General features: G+C 36.9%; 2 protein-coding genes across 2 annotated transcripts; both read left to right on the top strand. All coding sequences in view use genetic code 12, as the record gives it.

Moving 5' to 3' along the window:
* Nucleotides 1–5,720, top strand: DFJ63DRAFT_313017 (Hyphally regulated cell wall protein N-terminal-domain-containing protein; the record flags this gene model as incomplete). Its single annotated transcript, XM_064906095.1, has 2 exons — nt 1–3,299; nt 3,332–5,720. The coding sequence occupies 2 exons, from the start codon at nt 1–3 to the stop codon at nt 5,718–5,720; spliced, it is 5,688 nt and encodes a 1,895-aa protein (XP_064763033.1).
* A 4,606-nt stretch (nt 5,721–10,326) lies between these two features.
* Nucleotides 10,327–11,318, top strand: DFJ63DRAFT_318750 (cell-wall agglutinin N-terminal ligand-sugar binding-domain-containing protein; the record flags this gene model as incomplete). Its single annotated transcript, XM_064906981.1, has 1 exon — nt 10,327–11,318. A coding segment is annotated over one exon (992 nt), but the record flags the coding sequence as incomplete, so codon positions are not given.
* Between the last annotated feature and the right edge of the window lie 5,363 nt (nt 11,319–16,681).

The raw sequence follows: 16,681 nt of genomic DNA, 5'->3' as shown, positions 1-16,681 counted from the left end.
ATGTTTAAGTTTGATGTATTACGTGGGATCGTCTTCCTTCTCCTTTTCAATTTCATTGAAGGTATTGTAATCAGTTCACCTACTATAACAGACGGTTCAATTTCTACCCTTCAAGATATCACTATTCTCTCAAATGCTTACTGGTCCATTCTTAACAATGAAGATACAGACATTTCTGGTCTTTTAAGTGTGGCCGAAAATGCCGGTTTCTTTATTTCAAGTACTGCTAGTAATGTTGGTTTAACGGTTACTTTAGCTTCAGCTGCATCTGTCATTAATAATGGGTTAGTTATTTTCAATTCTTTTGACTCGGCACAAGCTCCTATTTATACTATATCAGGTTCAAGTTTTAATAATACCGGTGATTTTTATTTGGTAGCAAATTCGCAAGCAGGAATTCCAAGTATGTCTATCACAGGTACATCCTCTTGGTCCAATACCGGTTTACTTGTGTTTAATGCTTCCGATAGTTCAACAACTAATGTGGGATTTGGTTCTCCAATCACTAATTCAGGTCAAATTTGTATTATCAATGGTTTATATCAACAATCTAATTCCATTGCTGGTACTGGTTGTATGACCTTAGATGATGATTCCGCCATATATTTATCTACCTCTGCAGAAGCAATTTCATCAACTCAACAATTTTATTTAGCAGATAATTCCTCATCTGTAAGAGTTGCTGCTGCTAGTAACACTAGAACGTTCAATGTGGCTGGATATGGTGATGGTAATTTCATTGCACTTGATGTATCTCTTACTAGTTTTACTTATACCAATGCTACTGGTATTTTGACTTTAACTGCCGCTGCTGAAGTTCAAAATTTCTATATTGGATCAGGTTATAATTCTTCATTATTATCCATGGTTTCAAACAGTCCACGCGGATTATCTTCTTTAATTAATAATGCCGTAACATATTCTGGCCCAGTGCCTAATCCAGTACCATCAATTTGTCAACCTTGTACACCTGTGCCACCTATTCCTGGAGATTACAATTCTACTACTTACACAACTACCATTACAACTACTTTAAGTGATGGTTTTATTGAAACTGATTCCGGAGTTGTCGTTATAACCATCGATTCAGGAGGCGAAGTAGAAAGCAATACCTCATGGTTCCCATCTCCAAGTGATCCATTCACTCTTTATACTACCACTTTCACTACCACTGAATCTGATGGATTTGTCGCTACCGATTCTGGTGTTGTAGTTGTCACTGGTTATTCAGATGTAAGTGATATTTATACATCAACATCTCTATTTCCTACATCAAGTGATCCATTCACTCTTTATACCACCACTTTCACTACTACCGATAGTAATGGATATGTTGCCACTGACTCCGGTATTGTTGTTGTTACAGGTTATTCTGATATAAGTGATATTTATACTTCCACATCTTTATTCCCAACCTCAAGTGATCCAGACACTACTTACACTACAACCTTTACCACCACAGACAGTAATGGTTACGTGGCTACTGATTCTGGTGTTGTTGTTGTGAGTGTTGATTCATCAGGCACCGAGACTAGTACTTCCTTATTCCCTACCTCGAGTGATCCAGACACTACTTACACTACTACTTTCACCACTACAGACTCCAATGGATATGTTGCAACTGATTCTGGTGTCGTTGTAATTAGTGTTGATTCATCGGGTACTGAAACCACAACCTCCTTGTTCCCAACATCTTCTGATCCAGACACTACTTATACCACGACCTTCACCACAACTGATAGTAATGGTTATGTGGCTACTGATTCTGGTGTTGTTGTTGTTAGCGTCGATTCTTCGGGCACTGAAACAACTACCTCCTTATTCCCTACCTCAAGTGATCCAGACACTACCTACACTACTACTTTTACTACAACTGATAGTAATGGATATGTTGCAACTGATTCCGGAGTTGTTGTTGTCAGTGTTGATTCTTCTAGTACTGAAACTAGTACTTCCTTATTCCCTACCTCAAGTGATCCAGACACTACCTACACTACTACTTTTACTACAACTGATAGTAATGGATATGTTGCAACTGATTCCGGAGTTGTTGTTGTCAGTGTTGATTCTTCTGGTACTGAAACTAGTACATCCTTATTCCCTACCTCAAGTGATCCAGACACAACTTATACCACCACTTTCACTACCACCGAATCTGATGGTTTTGTTGCTACTGATTCCGGTGTTGTTGTTGTCAGTGTTGATTCTTCTGGTACTGAAACTAGTACTTCCTTGTTCCCAACATCTTCTGATCCAGACACTACATACACTACTACTTTCACTACTACAGACTCCAATGGTTATGTTGCAACTGACTCTGGTGTCGTTGTTATTAGTGTTGATTCTTCAGGTACTGAAACCACTACTTCCTTGTTCCCAACATTTTCCGATCCAGACACTACATACACTACTACTTTCACTACTACAGATTCCAATGGTTATGTTGCAACTGATTCCGGAGTTGTTGTTGTCAGTGTTGATTCTTCTGGTACTGAAACTAGTACATCCTTATTCCCTACCTCAAGTGATCCAGACACAACTTATACCACCACTTTCACTACCACCGAATCTGATGGTTTTGTTGCTACTGATTCTGGTGTTGTTGTTGTTAGTGCTGGTTCTGATACCACTGTTACTTCGACTTCATTATTCCCAACTGAAAGTGATCCTGATACTACATACACTACCACTTTCACTACCACCGAATCTGATGGTTTTGTTGCTACTGATTCTGGTGTTGTTGTTGTTAGTGCTGGTTCCGATACCACTGTTACTAGTACCTCGTTATTCCCAACTGAAAGTGATCCTGACACAACTTATACCACCACTTTCACTACCACCGAATCTGATGGTTTTGTTGCTACTGATTCTGGTGTTGTTGTTGTTAGTGCTGGTTCCGATACCACTGTTACCAGTACCTCGTTATTCCCAACTGAAAGTGATCCTGACACAACTTATACCACCACTTTCACTACCACCGAATCTGATGGTTTTGTTGCTACTGATTCCGGTGTTGTTGTTGTTAGTGCTGGTTCTGATACCACTGTTACTTCGACTTCATTATTCCCAACTGAAAGTGATCCTGATACTACATACACTACCACTTTCACTACCACCGAATCTGATGGTTTTGTTGCTACTGATTCTGGTGTTGTTGTTGTTAGTGCTGGTTCTGATACCACTGTTACTTCGACTTCATTATTCCCAACTGAAAGTGATCCTGATACTACATACACTACCACTTTCACTACCACCGAATCTGATGGTTTTTTGTTGCTACTGATTCTGGTGTTGTTGTTGTTAGTGCTGGTTCCGATACTACTGTTACCAGTACCTCGTTATTCCCAACTGAAAGTGATCCTGACACAACTTATACCACCACTTTCACTACCACCGAATCTGATGGTTTTGTTGCTACTGATTCTGGTGTTGTTGTTGTTAGTGCTGGTTCTGATACCACTGTTACTTCGACTTCATTATTCCCAACTGAAAGTGATCCTGATACTACATACACTACCACTTTCACTACCACCGAATCTGATGGTTTTGTTGCTACTGATTCTGGTGTTGTTGTTGTTAGTGCTGGTTCTGATACCACTGTTACCAGTACCTCATTATTTCCAACTGAAAGTGATCCTTTTACCGAATACACTACTACTTTTACTACTACTGAGTCTGATGGTTTTGTCGCCACTGATTCTGGTATTGTTGTTGTGACTACCAATAGTGATGGTTCTTTAACTACAAGCACCTCATTATTCCCAACCGAAAGTGATCCTGACACCACATACACTACTACCTTCACTACTACATATTCAACTGGTTATGTTGCCAGTGCTGAAAGTGACACTACCATTACTTCTACTTCGTTATTCCCAACTTCAGGTCCTTCAATCAGCAGTACTTCAACGATTGATTTACGAGTATCATCATCTGGAAGTTCTTCAACATTCTCATCTGTTAACTATTTCAATAGTTCAAGTTCTATTAGCGATACTTTCACTGAATACACCACCACTTTCACTAGTACAGAATCGAATGGTGCTGTTGATACTGATTCTGGAGTGGTTATTGTTACAACTAACTCTGGTGGTAGCTTATATACAACTACTTCCTTATTCCCTCCTTCATCTCCAACTACTTCTTCATCGCCAAGTGTTGCTTCAACCTCGACCACATCTTCGTCATCATCTACTTCTTCGTCAGCTCCAAGTTTCATTTTCACTGCTATTGATGCTATTGATTTCAGTCAAGAGGGTTCTATCTCATCTGCTCTTCCTTTAGCCCCATTATGGACTGCTACAGTTGCATGGCAAATGACCATCGATCACACTGTTGGTGCTGCGTTTTCATTAAGCTTACCTGATGTTCTTGGTATCTACAATACCAATTATGGTACTACTAAACGTGATACCATTAACGCCATTTATCTTGAAGCCGATGGTGTGAATTATGCTGAATGTATTGCCACTCCAGGTTCATTAGAAGCTGTGAATTCTGCTTTACAATGTACTATCTTAGAGGTGGCTACTTCTTTCACCACTGGTACTATTGAACTTCCACTTGTGTTCAATGTTGGTGGTTCATCAAGTGCAAGTGATATTGACGCTGCTAATATTTTAAGTGCTGGTACACAAACTATTTCATTCACAACTGGTGACAGTAGAGTGCTCCTGTATGATGTTACCTTCGATGCTGGTTCTCCATCTCCAGATGATCCAGAAGATATTGTGTTTGCAGTCAGAACTTTGGAATGGGATAGCACTAATGCTTACTATCTCCTTGGTGGTAACTGTCCTACTTCATATGGTTTCGGTAAACTTTCGTTAACTGTTGATGATGGTACTCTTAACTGTGATACATGGGAGGCTAAAATCACCAATGATCTTAATGATTGGTATCTTCCAAAATCCGCTCAAAGCTTTGGATCTATCAGTTTAGAAAGTTGTAGTGGAAATGAAATTGTTGTCAATTATGCCAATGTCCCAGCTGGATACAGAGTATTCTTAGATGTCATTGGATCACCTGATGGATTCAATATTGGTGCTACTTACAGTGACGAGCATACTTGTGGTGCTGCTGTATCTGGTGGAAGTTCTAGTACTTTTGTCACTACCAATTCAGCCGGTGAAAGTGTAACAGGAACTGCTGTCGTAGTTGTTACTTCAGACATCACTGTCACAGTGACTGAACCATGCAGTCAATATGGTACTACTGTTGTTACCACACTTCCAAATGGACAAGCTACAACTCAATCCGCTGAAGTTATTGTTTCTACTAATGATGAAGGAAGTCTTTATACTACTACATCATTATTAGCTGGACCAACTGTATACACCACTACTGTTGTTACTACTGATACTGTTGGTGTTCCATGTACTGAGACTGCCGCTATTATCATTTCAAGTTCTGAAGGTTCATTATATACTGTTACTTCTATCATTGGTGGAGGTGAAGCTGCTGAATCTACTCCTACTGGAACTGGTGCCACTGCTGCTACCCCCACTGCTCCTGTTGCCCCTGCTGTTCCAACTACAGCTACTACTCCAGCAGCACCGGTTGTGACTACTAATACCATAGCTGCACAATCTGGTTCTACCACATCATCTACTCCAAGTGTTCCTCCAACGTACGAAAGCTCATCTTCAAATAAACAAGTTAACAACTATATGTTAATGATATCCGTCATAAGCGTTTTTATGGCTTTCGTTTTCGTTTAAGATTATTCTTAAATTATATTTTCTTTAAATGTTAAAATCATTGGTCTTTTCGAAGTCTTATGTTTCATTTTATTTATGCTCCAATTTTAATTCCCGAATGGTTTGTGTGCAATAGTTTAGACGTTTTTACTTTTTTTATTTATTCTTAATCTTCGGCTTATTATTTCTATTTATTTTCGGTCTTTCTGATGTATATTCTTTTTAATTATATTTAAATCTTCACTTCTATGTTAAATTTTCTGTATCTTTTATCTAAATATATTAACACTAAAATTATAAAAAATGTGTGAAATTAAGTAAGTAGATATTTGTTGATAGTGCGCTATTTCCTAGGGTCCTCATAAAACTTTATTTTTCTCGCCGAAACAGCCCCACGCCAAAGAACTAAACAAATAGAGATATTATTTTATTCAATGACTATGGAAACAAAAATATAAATCGAAGTAATTCCGATTGTTTGTCTGCCCTCTAAAGAATATAAAATAAATTTAAAACAATTTTATTAATAGTAAACATTTTTATTATAGATTAATAATTATTTAATTTTTTGGTAAAAATAGTAAATATATTTCCAAAATATAAACTTAACAAGCCGGTATTTATTATTATTATTGCTACATAAAATTTCAAATTATTATTTTTCGATTCTCGTAAAATCAATCTATTTTGATATTAATCATCAATATTGAGATAAACGATTAACAACAAGTACAACTGCGAGAATTTCAGAGGTTGGACGTTACTAGTACATGTTCAGTAAGGGTTCCTACTCTGCGTTTACGTGAGAGAAAGCATACGATTTTGATTGTTTCTTGAATGAATGTATTCAAGTTCAACATGTGTTTGATGTACTATCTAGACTCGATTTAACCCTCATATATAAGCAGCTCATCTTGTCGCCTCATAAGCTAGCTTTGTCACGGTTGTAATCAGAGTGGAGATTTCACCCGCTTAAAATCTCTCAACCGCCTGAATCTCATAATCTCACTAAATAAGAGTCTGCATGAAGATTGGGATCCGAATCATGCAGCCTATTTTGTCCTTCATTGTTGTTTATTTTCGTATATTAAAAAAGATTTTATTTTTTATTATTTGCACTCTCACATAAACATTACCTTGTTTGGGATGTAACCTTCGACAACCTTAAATATTATATAATGATTCCAATTCCTAAAATCATCATAATCGAATTAGTATGACATGGCTCTGTAATTGCTAACGTCATATGTTCAAATTCGACATATTGGGTGGGAGTATCTTACTTCTCTTTTTCAAAATCATTGGAGGTCTTGAAATCACCGCCCCAAACATATCGAACGGTTTGATAGCTCATTCTGACAAAGTTGTGGTTGGTTCGATTGTTAATGATGAAAATAGAGATATTTGTAAATTATTAAACATGTCTGAAAATACCGGATTCTTCATATATGGTGCCGAAAGTAGTGTTGGTTTATCAGTTAGTTTAAACTCAGCTTCCACTGTCATTAATAACAGATTAACCTTTTTCAATTCTTTCAGCTCTGCTGTGGCTCCAGTTTATACAATATCAAGTTCGTATATTGATAATGATGGTAATTTTTATATAGTATCCAATTATCCATCAGAATCTCCAACTATATCAATCCCAAGTCCACCTAGTTGGTCCAATACAGGTTTAATTGTATTTGATTCAAATGCAGGTAAAGCTGCTATAATAAATTTTGAAGCTGCAATTACCAATTCAGGACAAATTCATATTTTAAATAGTTTATACGAACAAGCAGGTTCCATTTCAGGTACTGGTTGTATCACTTTAGCTGATGATACTTCCTTCTATTTAACGAACACTTCTAATCCAATTTCATCAACTCAACAATTCTATTTAGCTGATAATTCATCATCAATAACAGTTTCTACTTCAATCACTAGTACCATCAACGTGGCAGGCTTTGGTAATGGAAACCATATTGGTATTGATGGGTTGGTGTCTGGCTTTCATTATTCTAGTGCTACTGGTATATTATCAATTTCATCTTACCATGGCAAAACGATATATTTCTATATTGGAACAGGTTATGAAGCATCATTATTTTGGGAAGCAACAAGTAATCCGTATGGATTATCGGATCTATCATATACCGTCATATCATATAACGGCCCATCACCAAATTCAGTACCCTCAATTTGTAAACCTTATATTCCCATGTCTCCTATTATTGTAGATTATAATTCAACTTCCCCTACAACCAATGTTTCAAATACTTTAAGTGATGAAACTTCCCAAGAAATCTTCGTTACATTGAAGGCAAGGCAAACCAATACTTATATTACAATGTCTCCAACTTCAGACTCAGCTACCACTTATACTACAACTTTCACTACAACTGATTCAAACGGTTATGTGGCAACTGACTCGGGCGTTGTTGTAGTGAGTGTAGACTCTCCTGTAACAGAAACATCTACTTCCTTATTCCCAACATCTTCTGATCCAGATACTACATACACTACTACATTCACTACTACAGATAGTAACGGATATGTTGCTACTGATTCTGGTGTTGTTATTGTAAGTGTTGATTCTTCAAGAACTGAAACAACTACATCATTATTTCCTACATCTTCTGACCCAGACACCACATACACTACCACATTCACCACTACCGATTCCAACGGATATGTTGCCACAGATTCTGGTATCGTTATCGTAAGTGTTGATTCTTCTGGAACTGAAACCAATACTTCATTATTCCCTACATCTTCTGATCCAGACACTACCTACACTACTACTTTCACCACCACTGATTCAAATGGATATATCGCCACAGACTCAGGAGTTGTCGTTATAAATGTTAATCATTCAGGTACTTTAACTAGTACTTCCTTATTCCCTACCTCAAGTGATCCAGACACTACCTACACTACTACTTTCACCACCACTGATTCAAATGGATATATCGCCACAGACTCAGGAGTTGTCGTTATAAATATTAATCATTCAGGTACTTTAACTAGTACTTCCTTATTCCCAACATCTTCTGATCCAGACACTACCTACACTACTACATTCACCACAACTGATAGTAATGAATATGTTGCAACTGATTCTGGAGTTGTTGTTATCAGTGTTGATTCTTCTGGAACTGAAGCTAGTACTTCCTTATTCCCTACCTCAAGTGATCCAGACACAACTTATACCACTACTTTCACTATCACCGAATCTGATGGTTTTGTTGCTACTGATTCTGGTGTTGTTGTTGTTAGTGCTGGTTCTGATACTACTGTTACTTCTACTTCATTATTTTCTATTTCAGGTCTTTCATCTAGTACTACTTCATCTATTGATTTACGTGTATCATCATCTGGAAGTTCTTCGACATTCTCATCTGTTAACTATTTCAATAGTTCAAGTTCTATTAGCGATACTTTCACAGAATACACCACCACTTTCACTAGCACTGAATCAAATGGTGTTATTGATACTGATTCTGGAGTGGTCATAGTTAGTACTAATTCTGATGGTAGGTTGTACACATGTACGTCCTTATACCCTACTTCTAGTTCATCGTCAACTACTGCTTCTTTTACATCTTCTGGTTCTTCAATTCAAAGTGTATCTTCGCTGTCAGCTACTTCTTCATCACCAAGCACATCAACATCAAGCATTTCTTCATCACTGAGTGTATTAGCATCAAGTAGTTCACCGGCGTCGGTTTATTCTTCAACTCCAAGTACGGCTTCCTCCATTTCTTCATCAACCAACTCTGTATCTTCGACACTAGAAAGTTCTTCGCCAACGGGTACCTCTTCGAGTTCAAGTATCTTTTCATCTCCATCTGTTTCTTTCACAATTTCAAGTTCTTTTTCTTGTACTTCATCTTTAACGTCATTTACTTCTTCGTCACCTAGTATATCTTCAACTTCATCTACTTTTTTATCGTTAAGTTCTTCGTCTTCACTGGTTTATATTTCAACATCAAATAGTTATTCATCGGAAGCCTCGTCTTCGACGACATCTATTTCATCGTTAAGTTCTTCTTTGCTGAGTTCTTCCTTAACACCAAGTATATCTGCATCTCCAGAAGGCTTATCAACTTCAAGTGCTGTATCAAGTTCAAGTCTTTCTTATTCTCTGTCTACCTCTTCTGTGCCAAGTACTTCTTCAGCTTCAAGTTCTTCAATTTCAAATCTTTCAACATCAGTTACATCTTCATCTTCAACTTTAGTTAGTTCTTCGAAGTCAAGTTCTGCTTCATCAACTAGTAACTCACCCAATTCTTCGTCGCCAACTGCTGCTTCCACACCAACATCCTTGTCTTCCTTTAATACTTCATCCACTTCAATCACGTCTTCATCATCCTTATCATTATCTTTGTCTATTTATCCTTCCGCCCCAAGCCTGCCTTTTACCGCGATTGACAATATTGCGTTTAGTCAAGTTGGATCTATATCGTCTGCTTTTCCGTTTGCACCAAAATGGACAGCTACGCTTGCATGGCTTATATCTGATGATTACAGTGTTGGGGATACATTTTCATTAACGTTACCAAATGTTCTTGGTATCTATAACCCCAACTACGGTGTTACTAAGCGTGATACCATTAATGCTATTTATCTCGAGGCAGATGGTATGAATTATGCTGAGTGTATTTCAGTTGCAGGTTCATTAGATGCTTTTGACTCGATACTACAGTGTACTATTTCGGAAGTTGCCACTTCAGATATCTCTGGAACTGTTGAACTTCCATTTGTGTTTAATGTTGGAGGTTCGTCGAGTGCTAGTGATCTTGAGGCAGCTAAAAGTTTAAGTGCTGGAATACAGACAATATCTTTCACTTCTGGTGATGGTACAATACTTCTGTATGATGTAACCTTTGATGCCGGGTCCCCATCTCCAGACGATCCAGATGATATTGTGTTTGTAGCTAGAAGTTTGGAATGGGATAGTACTAATGATTACTATCTCCTTGGTGGTAACTGTCCTACCTCATATGGATTCGGTAAACTTTCGTTAACTGTTGATGATGGTACTCTTAACTGTGATACATGGGAGGCTAAAATCACCAATGATCTTAATGATTGGTATCTTCCAAAATCCGCTCAAAGCTTTGGATCTATCAGTTTAGAAAGTTGTAGTGGAAATGAAATTGTTGTCAATTATGCCAATGTCCCAGCTGGATACAGAGTATTCTTAGATGTCATTGGATCACCTGATGGATTCAATATTGGTGCTACTTACAGTGACGAGCATACTTGTGGTGCTGCTGTATCTGGTGGAAGTTCTAGTACTTTTGTCACTACCAATTCAGCCGGTGAAAGTGTAACAGGAACTGCTGTCGTAGTTGTTACTTCAGACATCACTGTCACAGTGACTGAACCATGCAGTCAATATGGTACTACTGTTGTTACCACACTTCCAAATGGACAAGCTACAACTCAATCCGCTGAAGTTATTGTGTCTACCAATTCTGGAGGAAGTCTTTATACTACTACATCAATAATTGCTGGACCAACTGAATACACCACCACTATTGTCACAACAGATATCGTTGGAGTTCCATGCACAGAAACTGGAGTTGTAATTGTATCAAGTTCTGAAGGTGAATTATATACTATTACTTCGGTTAGAGGAGGTGGTGGAACGACTGTTTATACCACCACAGTGATTACTACAGATACTGTAGGTGTTCCATGCACAGAAACTGCTATTGTTATTGTTTCAAATTCGGAAGGATCATTAGTTACTACAATTGTTGGAGGAGGTGTAGTTGTTGGTTCGGAGCTTTCTGGAAGTCCCGAAATTGGTGGTGAATCAATTACTGAAACTGTTGCTGCTCAATCAACCACTGAAGCTATTAATCGTCAAAATAATAGTCCAGAGACTACTGCTGGGTCTGCTACACCTGGTTCGCCAGTTATAACTGCAAACACGGTTGCTACTGAATCCGGTACACCAAGTGTTTCTCCGAAGTATGAAAATACATCCTCAAATAAGCTGGTTAATAGTTTTATGTTAGTGATATCCTTAATAAGTCTTTTGATGACTTTTATTTTCATTTAGTATTCTGGTGTCGAATTTTGAAAACTTACATATTTTTTCACTTTCGACAAATCATTAATTCATGCTTTCAATTTCATGAAGTTTATCTTCGGTTATTTATATTTCATTCTTTGGTTCATCTATTATTTTATTTTCTGTTTGGATCTTTCATTCTACTTCATAGATCTTTCAATTACATTTTTATCAGCATATTTCATTTAAAATAAAACTGCAAAATTTTGTAGATTTGATTAGTATTTGATTTAAGTTAAAATTATTTGAAGGCTTTCAAGCGAGATCAATTTTATCAGTTTGTATTTTTACGCGCATAAAATTGTAATTATTTGATCTAATGGCTTCTAGTTTACAACGGTACCATATTTATGGATATAGAGGCTTCAGATAAACCACAATATTTGAACTTTCAAAAAGAATAATGTAAGTCATTTAACCAATTTTTCATCCCCAATGATCATTTCACAAACACAACAATTCCCTAAAAATTATATACTTATTCCCAAAAGGCAACTTAATATCAGCTTAAGTATACGAGAAATATTTTTTTAACATTTTCTAAAAGGAGGGCTTTGTGATGCAGATTCGGCTTTTATTAAAAATCTCTGCATAAATTTCACATTATTTTCGTAAAAGTTCAATTTTTCGAGAAGAGAGAAACATCTTTTTGACATTATCATTCCCTGTTAAGAAGTGATGGGAATTGTAATACGAAAGACATATACAATAAATAGATTGTAGATCTGTGCAATGGTTAACACAATAGGAATTAAATCACATAAAATTAATAAGGGAATAATGATTCATCACATATTCCAGTATATCTAAATAGGAACAACATACACAATAAATGGGCTGTCGATTTATACAAAAATTAACACAATAGGAATTGAATCATATAAAATTAGTAAGGGAATGATCATTCATCTCATATTCCAGTATATTTTTTAGTGGTAATAACATTCGCAACCAATTAAAATTCCCTCTGTAGATCTATAAATTTAAGGTTTGGTCGTTGTCTAAGTCTCATTGTTTACAACTTCAAACTTTGTCTTAAATACGAACTAGATTGAATTTCTCTTTTACTTATAAATAATAGATATCAACGCCTCGTTTGAATACTTTCTTACATTTTACTATCTTTACTTTTGTAAACATAGTGGGGATGTCATCCGCTTAAGTGTCACATAATATTAAATATTTTTTTACCACATATGTATTTTTAATTATTTTTATTTTTATTTTTTATACAGTTTACTAGTAGGCCCACGATAGTACCGGTCAATGAATATTAATTTCCTTGCTAAGGCGTATGATATACGAATATGGATGAAACCCTAATTTAATCTGCATCAATTATGAGTTTGGTAGGTGGATTCTTGTATTGATTTCAATTTGTGATTATTTTTATAATATTTGCTTTCATACATGAACTTATCCCTTTACTTGATTAAGATGTACCATTGACGAACTTTGATTCAAAGCTTATAAAATGATTCGAATTCCTAAAATTCAAATTCTTTTGATTAATTCCGTCTGGTTCTATCATCCCTAAGTCAATATGTTTAAGTTTGATATATTGTATGGAAGTATTTTCCTTCTACTTTCCGGTATCATTGCAGGTGTTGGAATCCTGACGAGTTACACAATCACTATCCCAACTATAACATATACATCATTTTCTACTTTTGGAAATATTACCATCGACTCAAATGCTTATTGGTCCATAATTAATAACGAAAATACAGATATCACTGGTCTTTTAAGTGTAGCTGAAAATGCTTCATTCTTTATTTCAAGTATTGAAAGTACCATTGATTTAACAGTTACTTTAGGTTCAGATTCATCTTTCACTAATAATGGGTTGATTATTTTTAATTCCTTTTTATCAAATCTGGCCCCGACGTACGAGATATCAAGTACAACTTTTACCAATAATGGTGACTTTTATTTGGTATCGGGTGCAACGTCTGGAAGTTCAAGTATTACCTTTGATGGTTCATTGACTAATACCGGTATAATGTCATTTGATGCGTCTTTAGGGTTATTTGGATATGCGCTTTTTAATGCAGCAATTACTAATTCAGAACAAATCTATATACTCAATACTGAACTATCTCAATACGGTATCATTTCTGGTACTGGATGTATAATTTTAGATAATGGTTCTATCTTCGGTTCTGAAGCTGTTATTTCATCAAGTCAACAAATCTATTTAGCAGATAGTGCATCATCTATAACAATTCTTAGTCATTCTGGTACTCCCACCTTGGCAGGTTTCGGTAATGGAAACCTGATTGTAACTTATAGCATTTATGTTAAGTATTCATATATCAACGATACTGGTATTTTAACAATTGAAGGCAGTAGCAGTAGTATTTCAAATCAAGAAATGTATATTGGACCAGGATACGATCTTTCATTATTTTCCATGTCGCCTGGTTTAATAACTTATAGTGGTCCACCACCAAATCCAGTGCCTGCAATTTGTCAACCTTACCCTGGTGTTCCTCCTATTCCTGGAGATTATAATGTGACTACCACTATAACAACTACATTAAGTGATGGTTTTATCGAAACAGATTCTGAGATTATCTTCCTTACTTTTGATGATGCAGGAGAAGAAGCTGGAACTACGACGTCATTGTTCCCAACTCCAAATGATCCATTTACTCTTTATACAACTACCTTCACTACTACAGATGGTAATGGATATATGGCTACAGATTCTGGTATTGTTATTGTCACTGGTTACTCTGATGTAAGTGACATCTACACTTCAACATCTTTATTCCCTACATCATCTGATCCAGAAACTACTTATTCTACTACTTTTACCACCACTGATACTAATGGGTATGTTGCTACTGATTCCGGTGTCGTTGTTGTCACTGTTGATTCTTCTGGTACTGAAACGAATACCTCCTTGTTCCCAACATCTTCTGATCCAGATACTACTTATACTACAACCTTCACCACCACGGATGGTAATGGATATGTTGCTACTGATTCCGGTGTCGTTGTTGTCACTGTTGATTCTTCTGGTACTGGAACTAGTACTTCCTTATTCCCTACCTCAAGTGATCCAGCCACTACATACACCACCACTTTCACTACCACTGATAGTAATGGCTATGTCGCTACAGACTCAGGAGTTGTTGTTGTAAGTGTTGATTCTTCGGATACTGAAACTAGCACCTCCTTGTTCCCAACATCTTCTGATCCAGATACTACATACACTACGACTTTCACCGCCACCGATAGTAACGGATATGTTGCCACCGATTCAGGAGTCGTCTTTGTTGGTGCAGAAAATGACACTACTATTACTTCTACTTCATTGTTCCCAACTTCAGGCCCAGAATCTAGTAGCATTCCAACTATCGATTTAAGAGTGTCATCATCCGGAAGTTCCTCTTCATCATTCTCATCAAACTATTTTAATAGTTCAAGTTCTGTTGGATATCCATTCACTGATTATACCACTACTTTCACTAGCACTGAATCGGATGGTGCAATTGATACTGATTCAGGAGTGGTCATAGTTAGTACTTATTCCGATGGCAGTTTGTACACATCTACTTCCTTATACCCTACTTCAATTTCGTCTTCGATTTCGGTAACGAGTAGTACTTCAAGTTCGTCTTCAAGTATTTCCACAACAACAAGTACTTCGTCCTCATCTTCTGCAACTTCTTCAACAAGTAGTTCTGAGTCGTCATCCGTCTCTTCGTCATCCAGTTATTCTTCTGTGAGTCCTTCTTCATTAGTAACTTCATCAGCTTCACCAGAGTCATTGTCAACAGGATCTTCTTCTACTTCTTCGATGACGAATAATTCGTCACCAGGGTCTTCTTCCGCATATTCGACATCAAATACTTCTTCAACATCAAACATTGCTTCACAATCAAGTAATTATTCGACGTCAACTACGTCTTCTGCGTCAACTACTTTGTCAACTTCAACTACATCCTCTTTGTCAAGTACTTCTTTATCACCGACGACATCCTCCTCAGGCACCTTTGCTTCGACAAGTAGTTCTTCTTCACTAACTATTTCGTCATCATTTATAAGTAGCTATGAATCCGTAAGTTCTTCGTCGACAACTACATCTCCATCTTTAGTTGCTTCTTCATCAGGTACAAGCTTATCGTCATCGACTTCCCCTTCATTGAGTAATTCGACTTTATTAAGTAGTTCTACTTTAGGAAGTAGTTTTTCTTCGTCATCAGAATCATCTGCAACTACAGTTTCTTCATCATTAACAACATCTTCTCTGTCAAGTTCATCTGTTACGTCGTTCACTCCTTCATCCACACCACCTCTGCCTTTCACTGCCATCGATTCCATTGATTTCAAACAGGCTGGTTCTATATTGGCAGCTCTTCCATTATCACCATTATGGACTGCCACACTTGCATGGCAGATATCTGATGAGTATAATATTGGTGATACATTTTCATTGATCTTACCAAATGTCCTTGGCATATACAACGCAAACTACGGTACCACGAAGCGTGATATAATTAATTCTATTTATCTTGAAGCTGATGGTGTGAATTATGCAGAGTGTATTGCTGCTCCTGGTTCATTGGATTCTGTTGACTCTTTACTTCAATGTACTATCTTAGAGGTACCTACCTCTTTTACCACTGGTACTATTGAAATTCCACTTGTTTTCAACGTTGGAGGTTCATCAAGTGCTAGTGATCTTGAAGCCGCTAATAGTTTAGGTGCGGGAACACAAAGTATATCATTCACCACTGAAGATGGTAAAGTTCTTCTGTATGATGTTACCTTCGATGCTGGTTCCCCATCTCCAGACGACCCAGAAGATGTTGTGTTTGCTGTTAGAACATTGGAATGGGATAGTACTAATGCTTACTATCTTCTTGGTGGTAACTGTCCTACCTCATATGGATTCGGTAAA

The sequence above is a fragment of the Scheffersomyces coipomensis genome (genome assembly GCF_036884675.1).
Source record: "Scheffersomyces coipomensis strain NRRL Y-17651 chromosome Unknown DFJ63scaffold_3, whole genome shotgun sequence".
Classification (NCBI taxonomy): Eukaryota; Fungi; Ascomycota; class Pichiomycetes; order Serinales; family Debaryomycetaceae; genus Scheffersomyces; species Scheffersomyces coipomensis.
The sequence above is the reverse complement of the archived record's forward strand: the minus strand, read 5'-3'. Positions and strand labels throughout refer to the sequence as shown.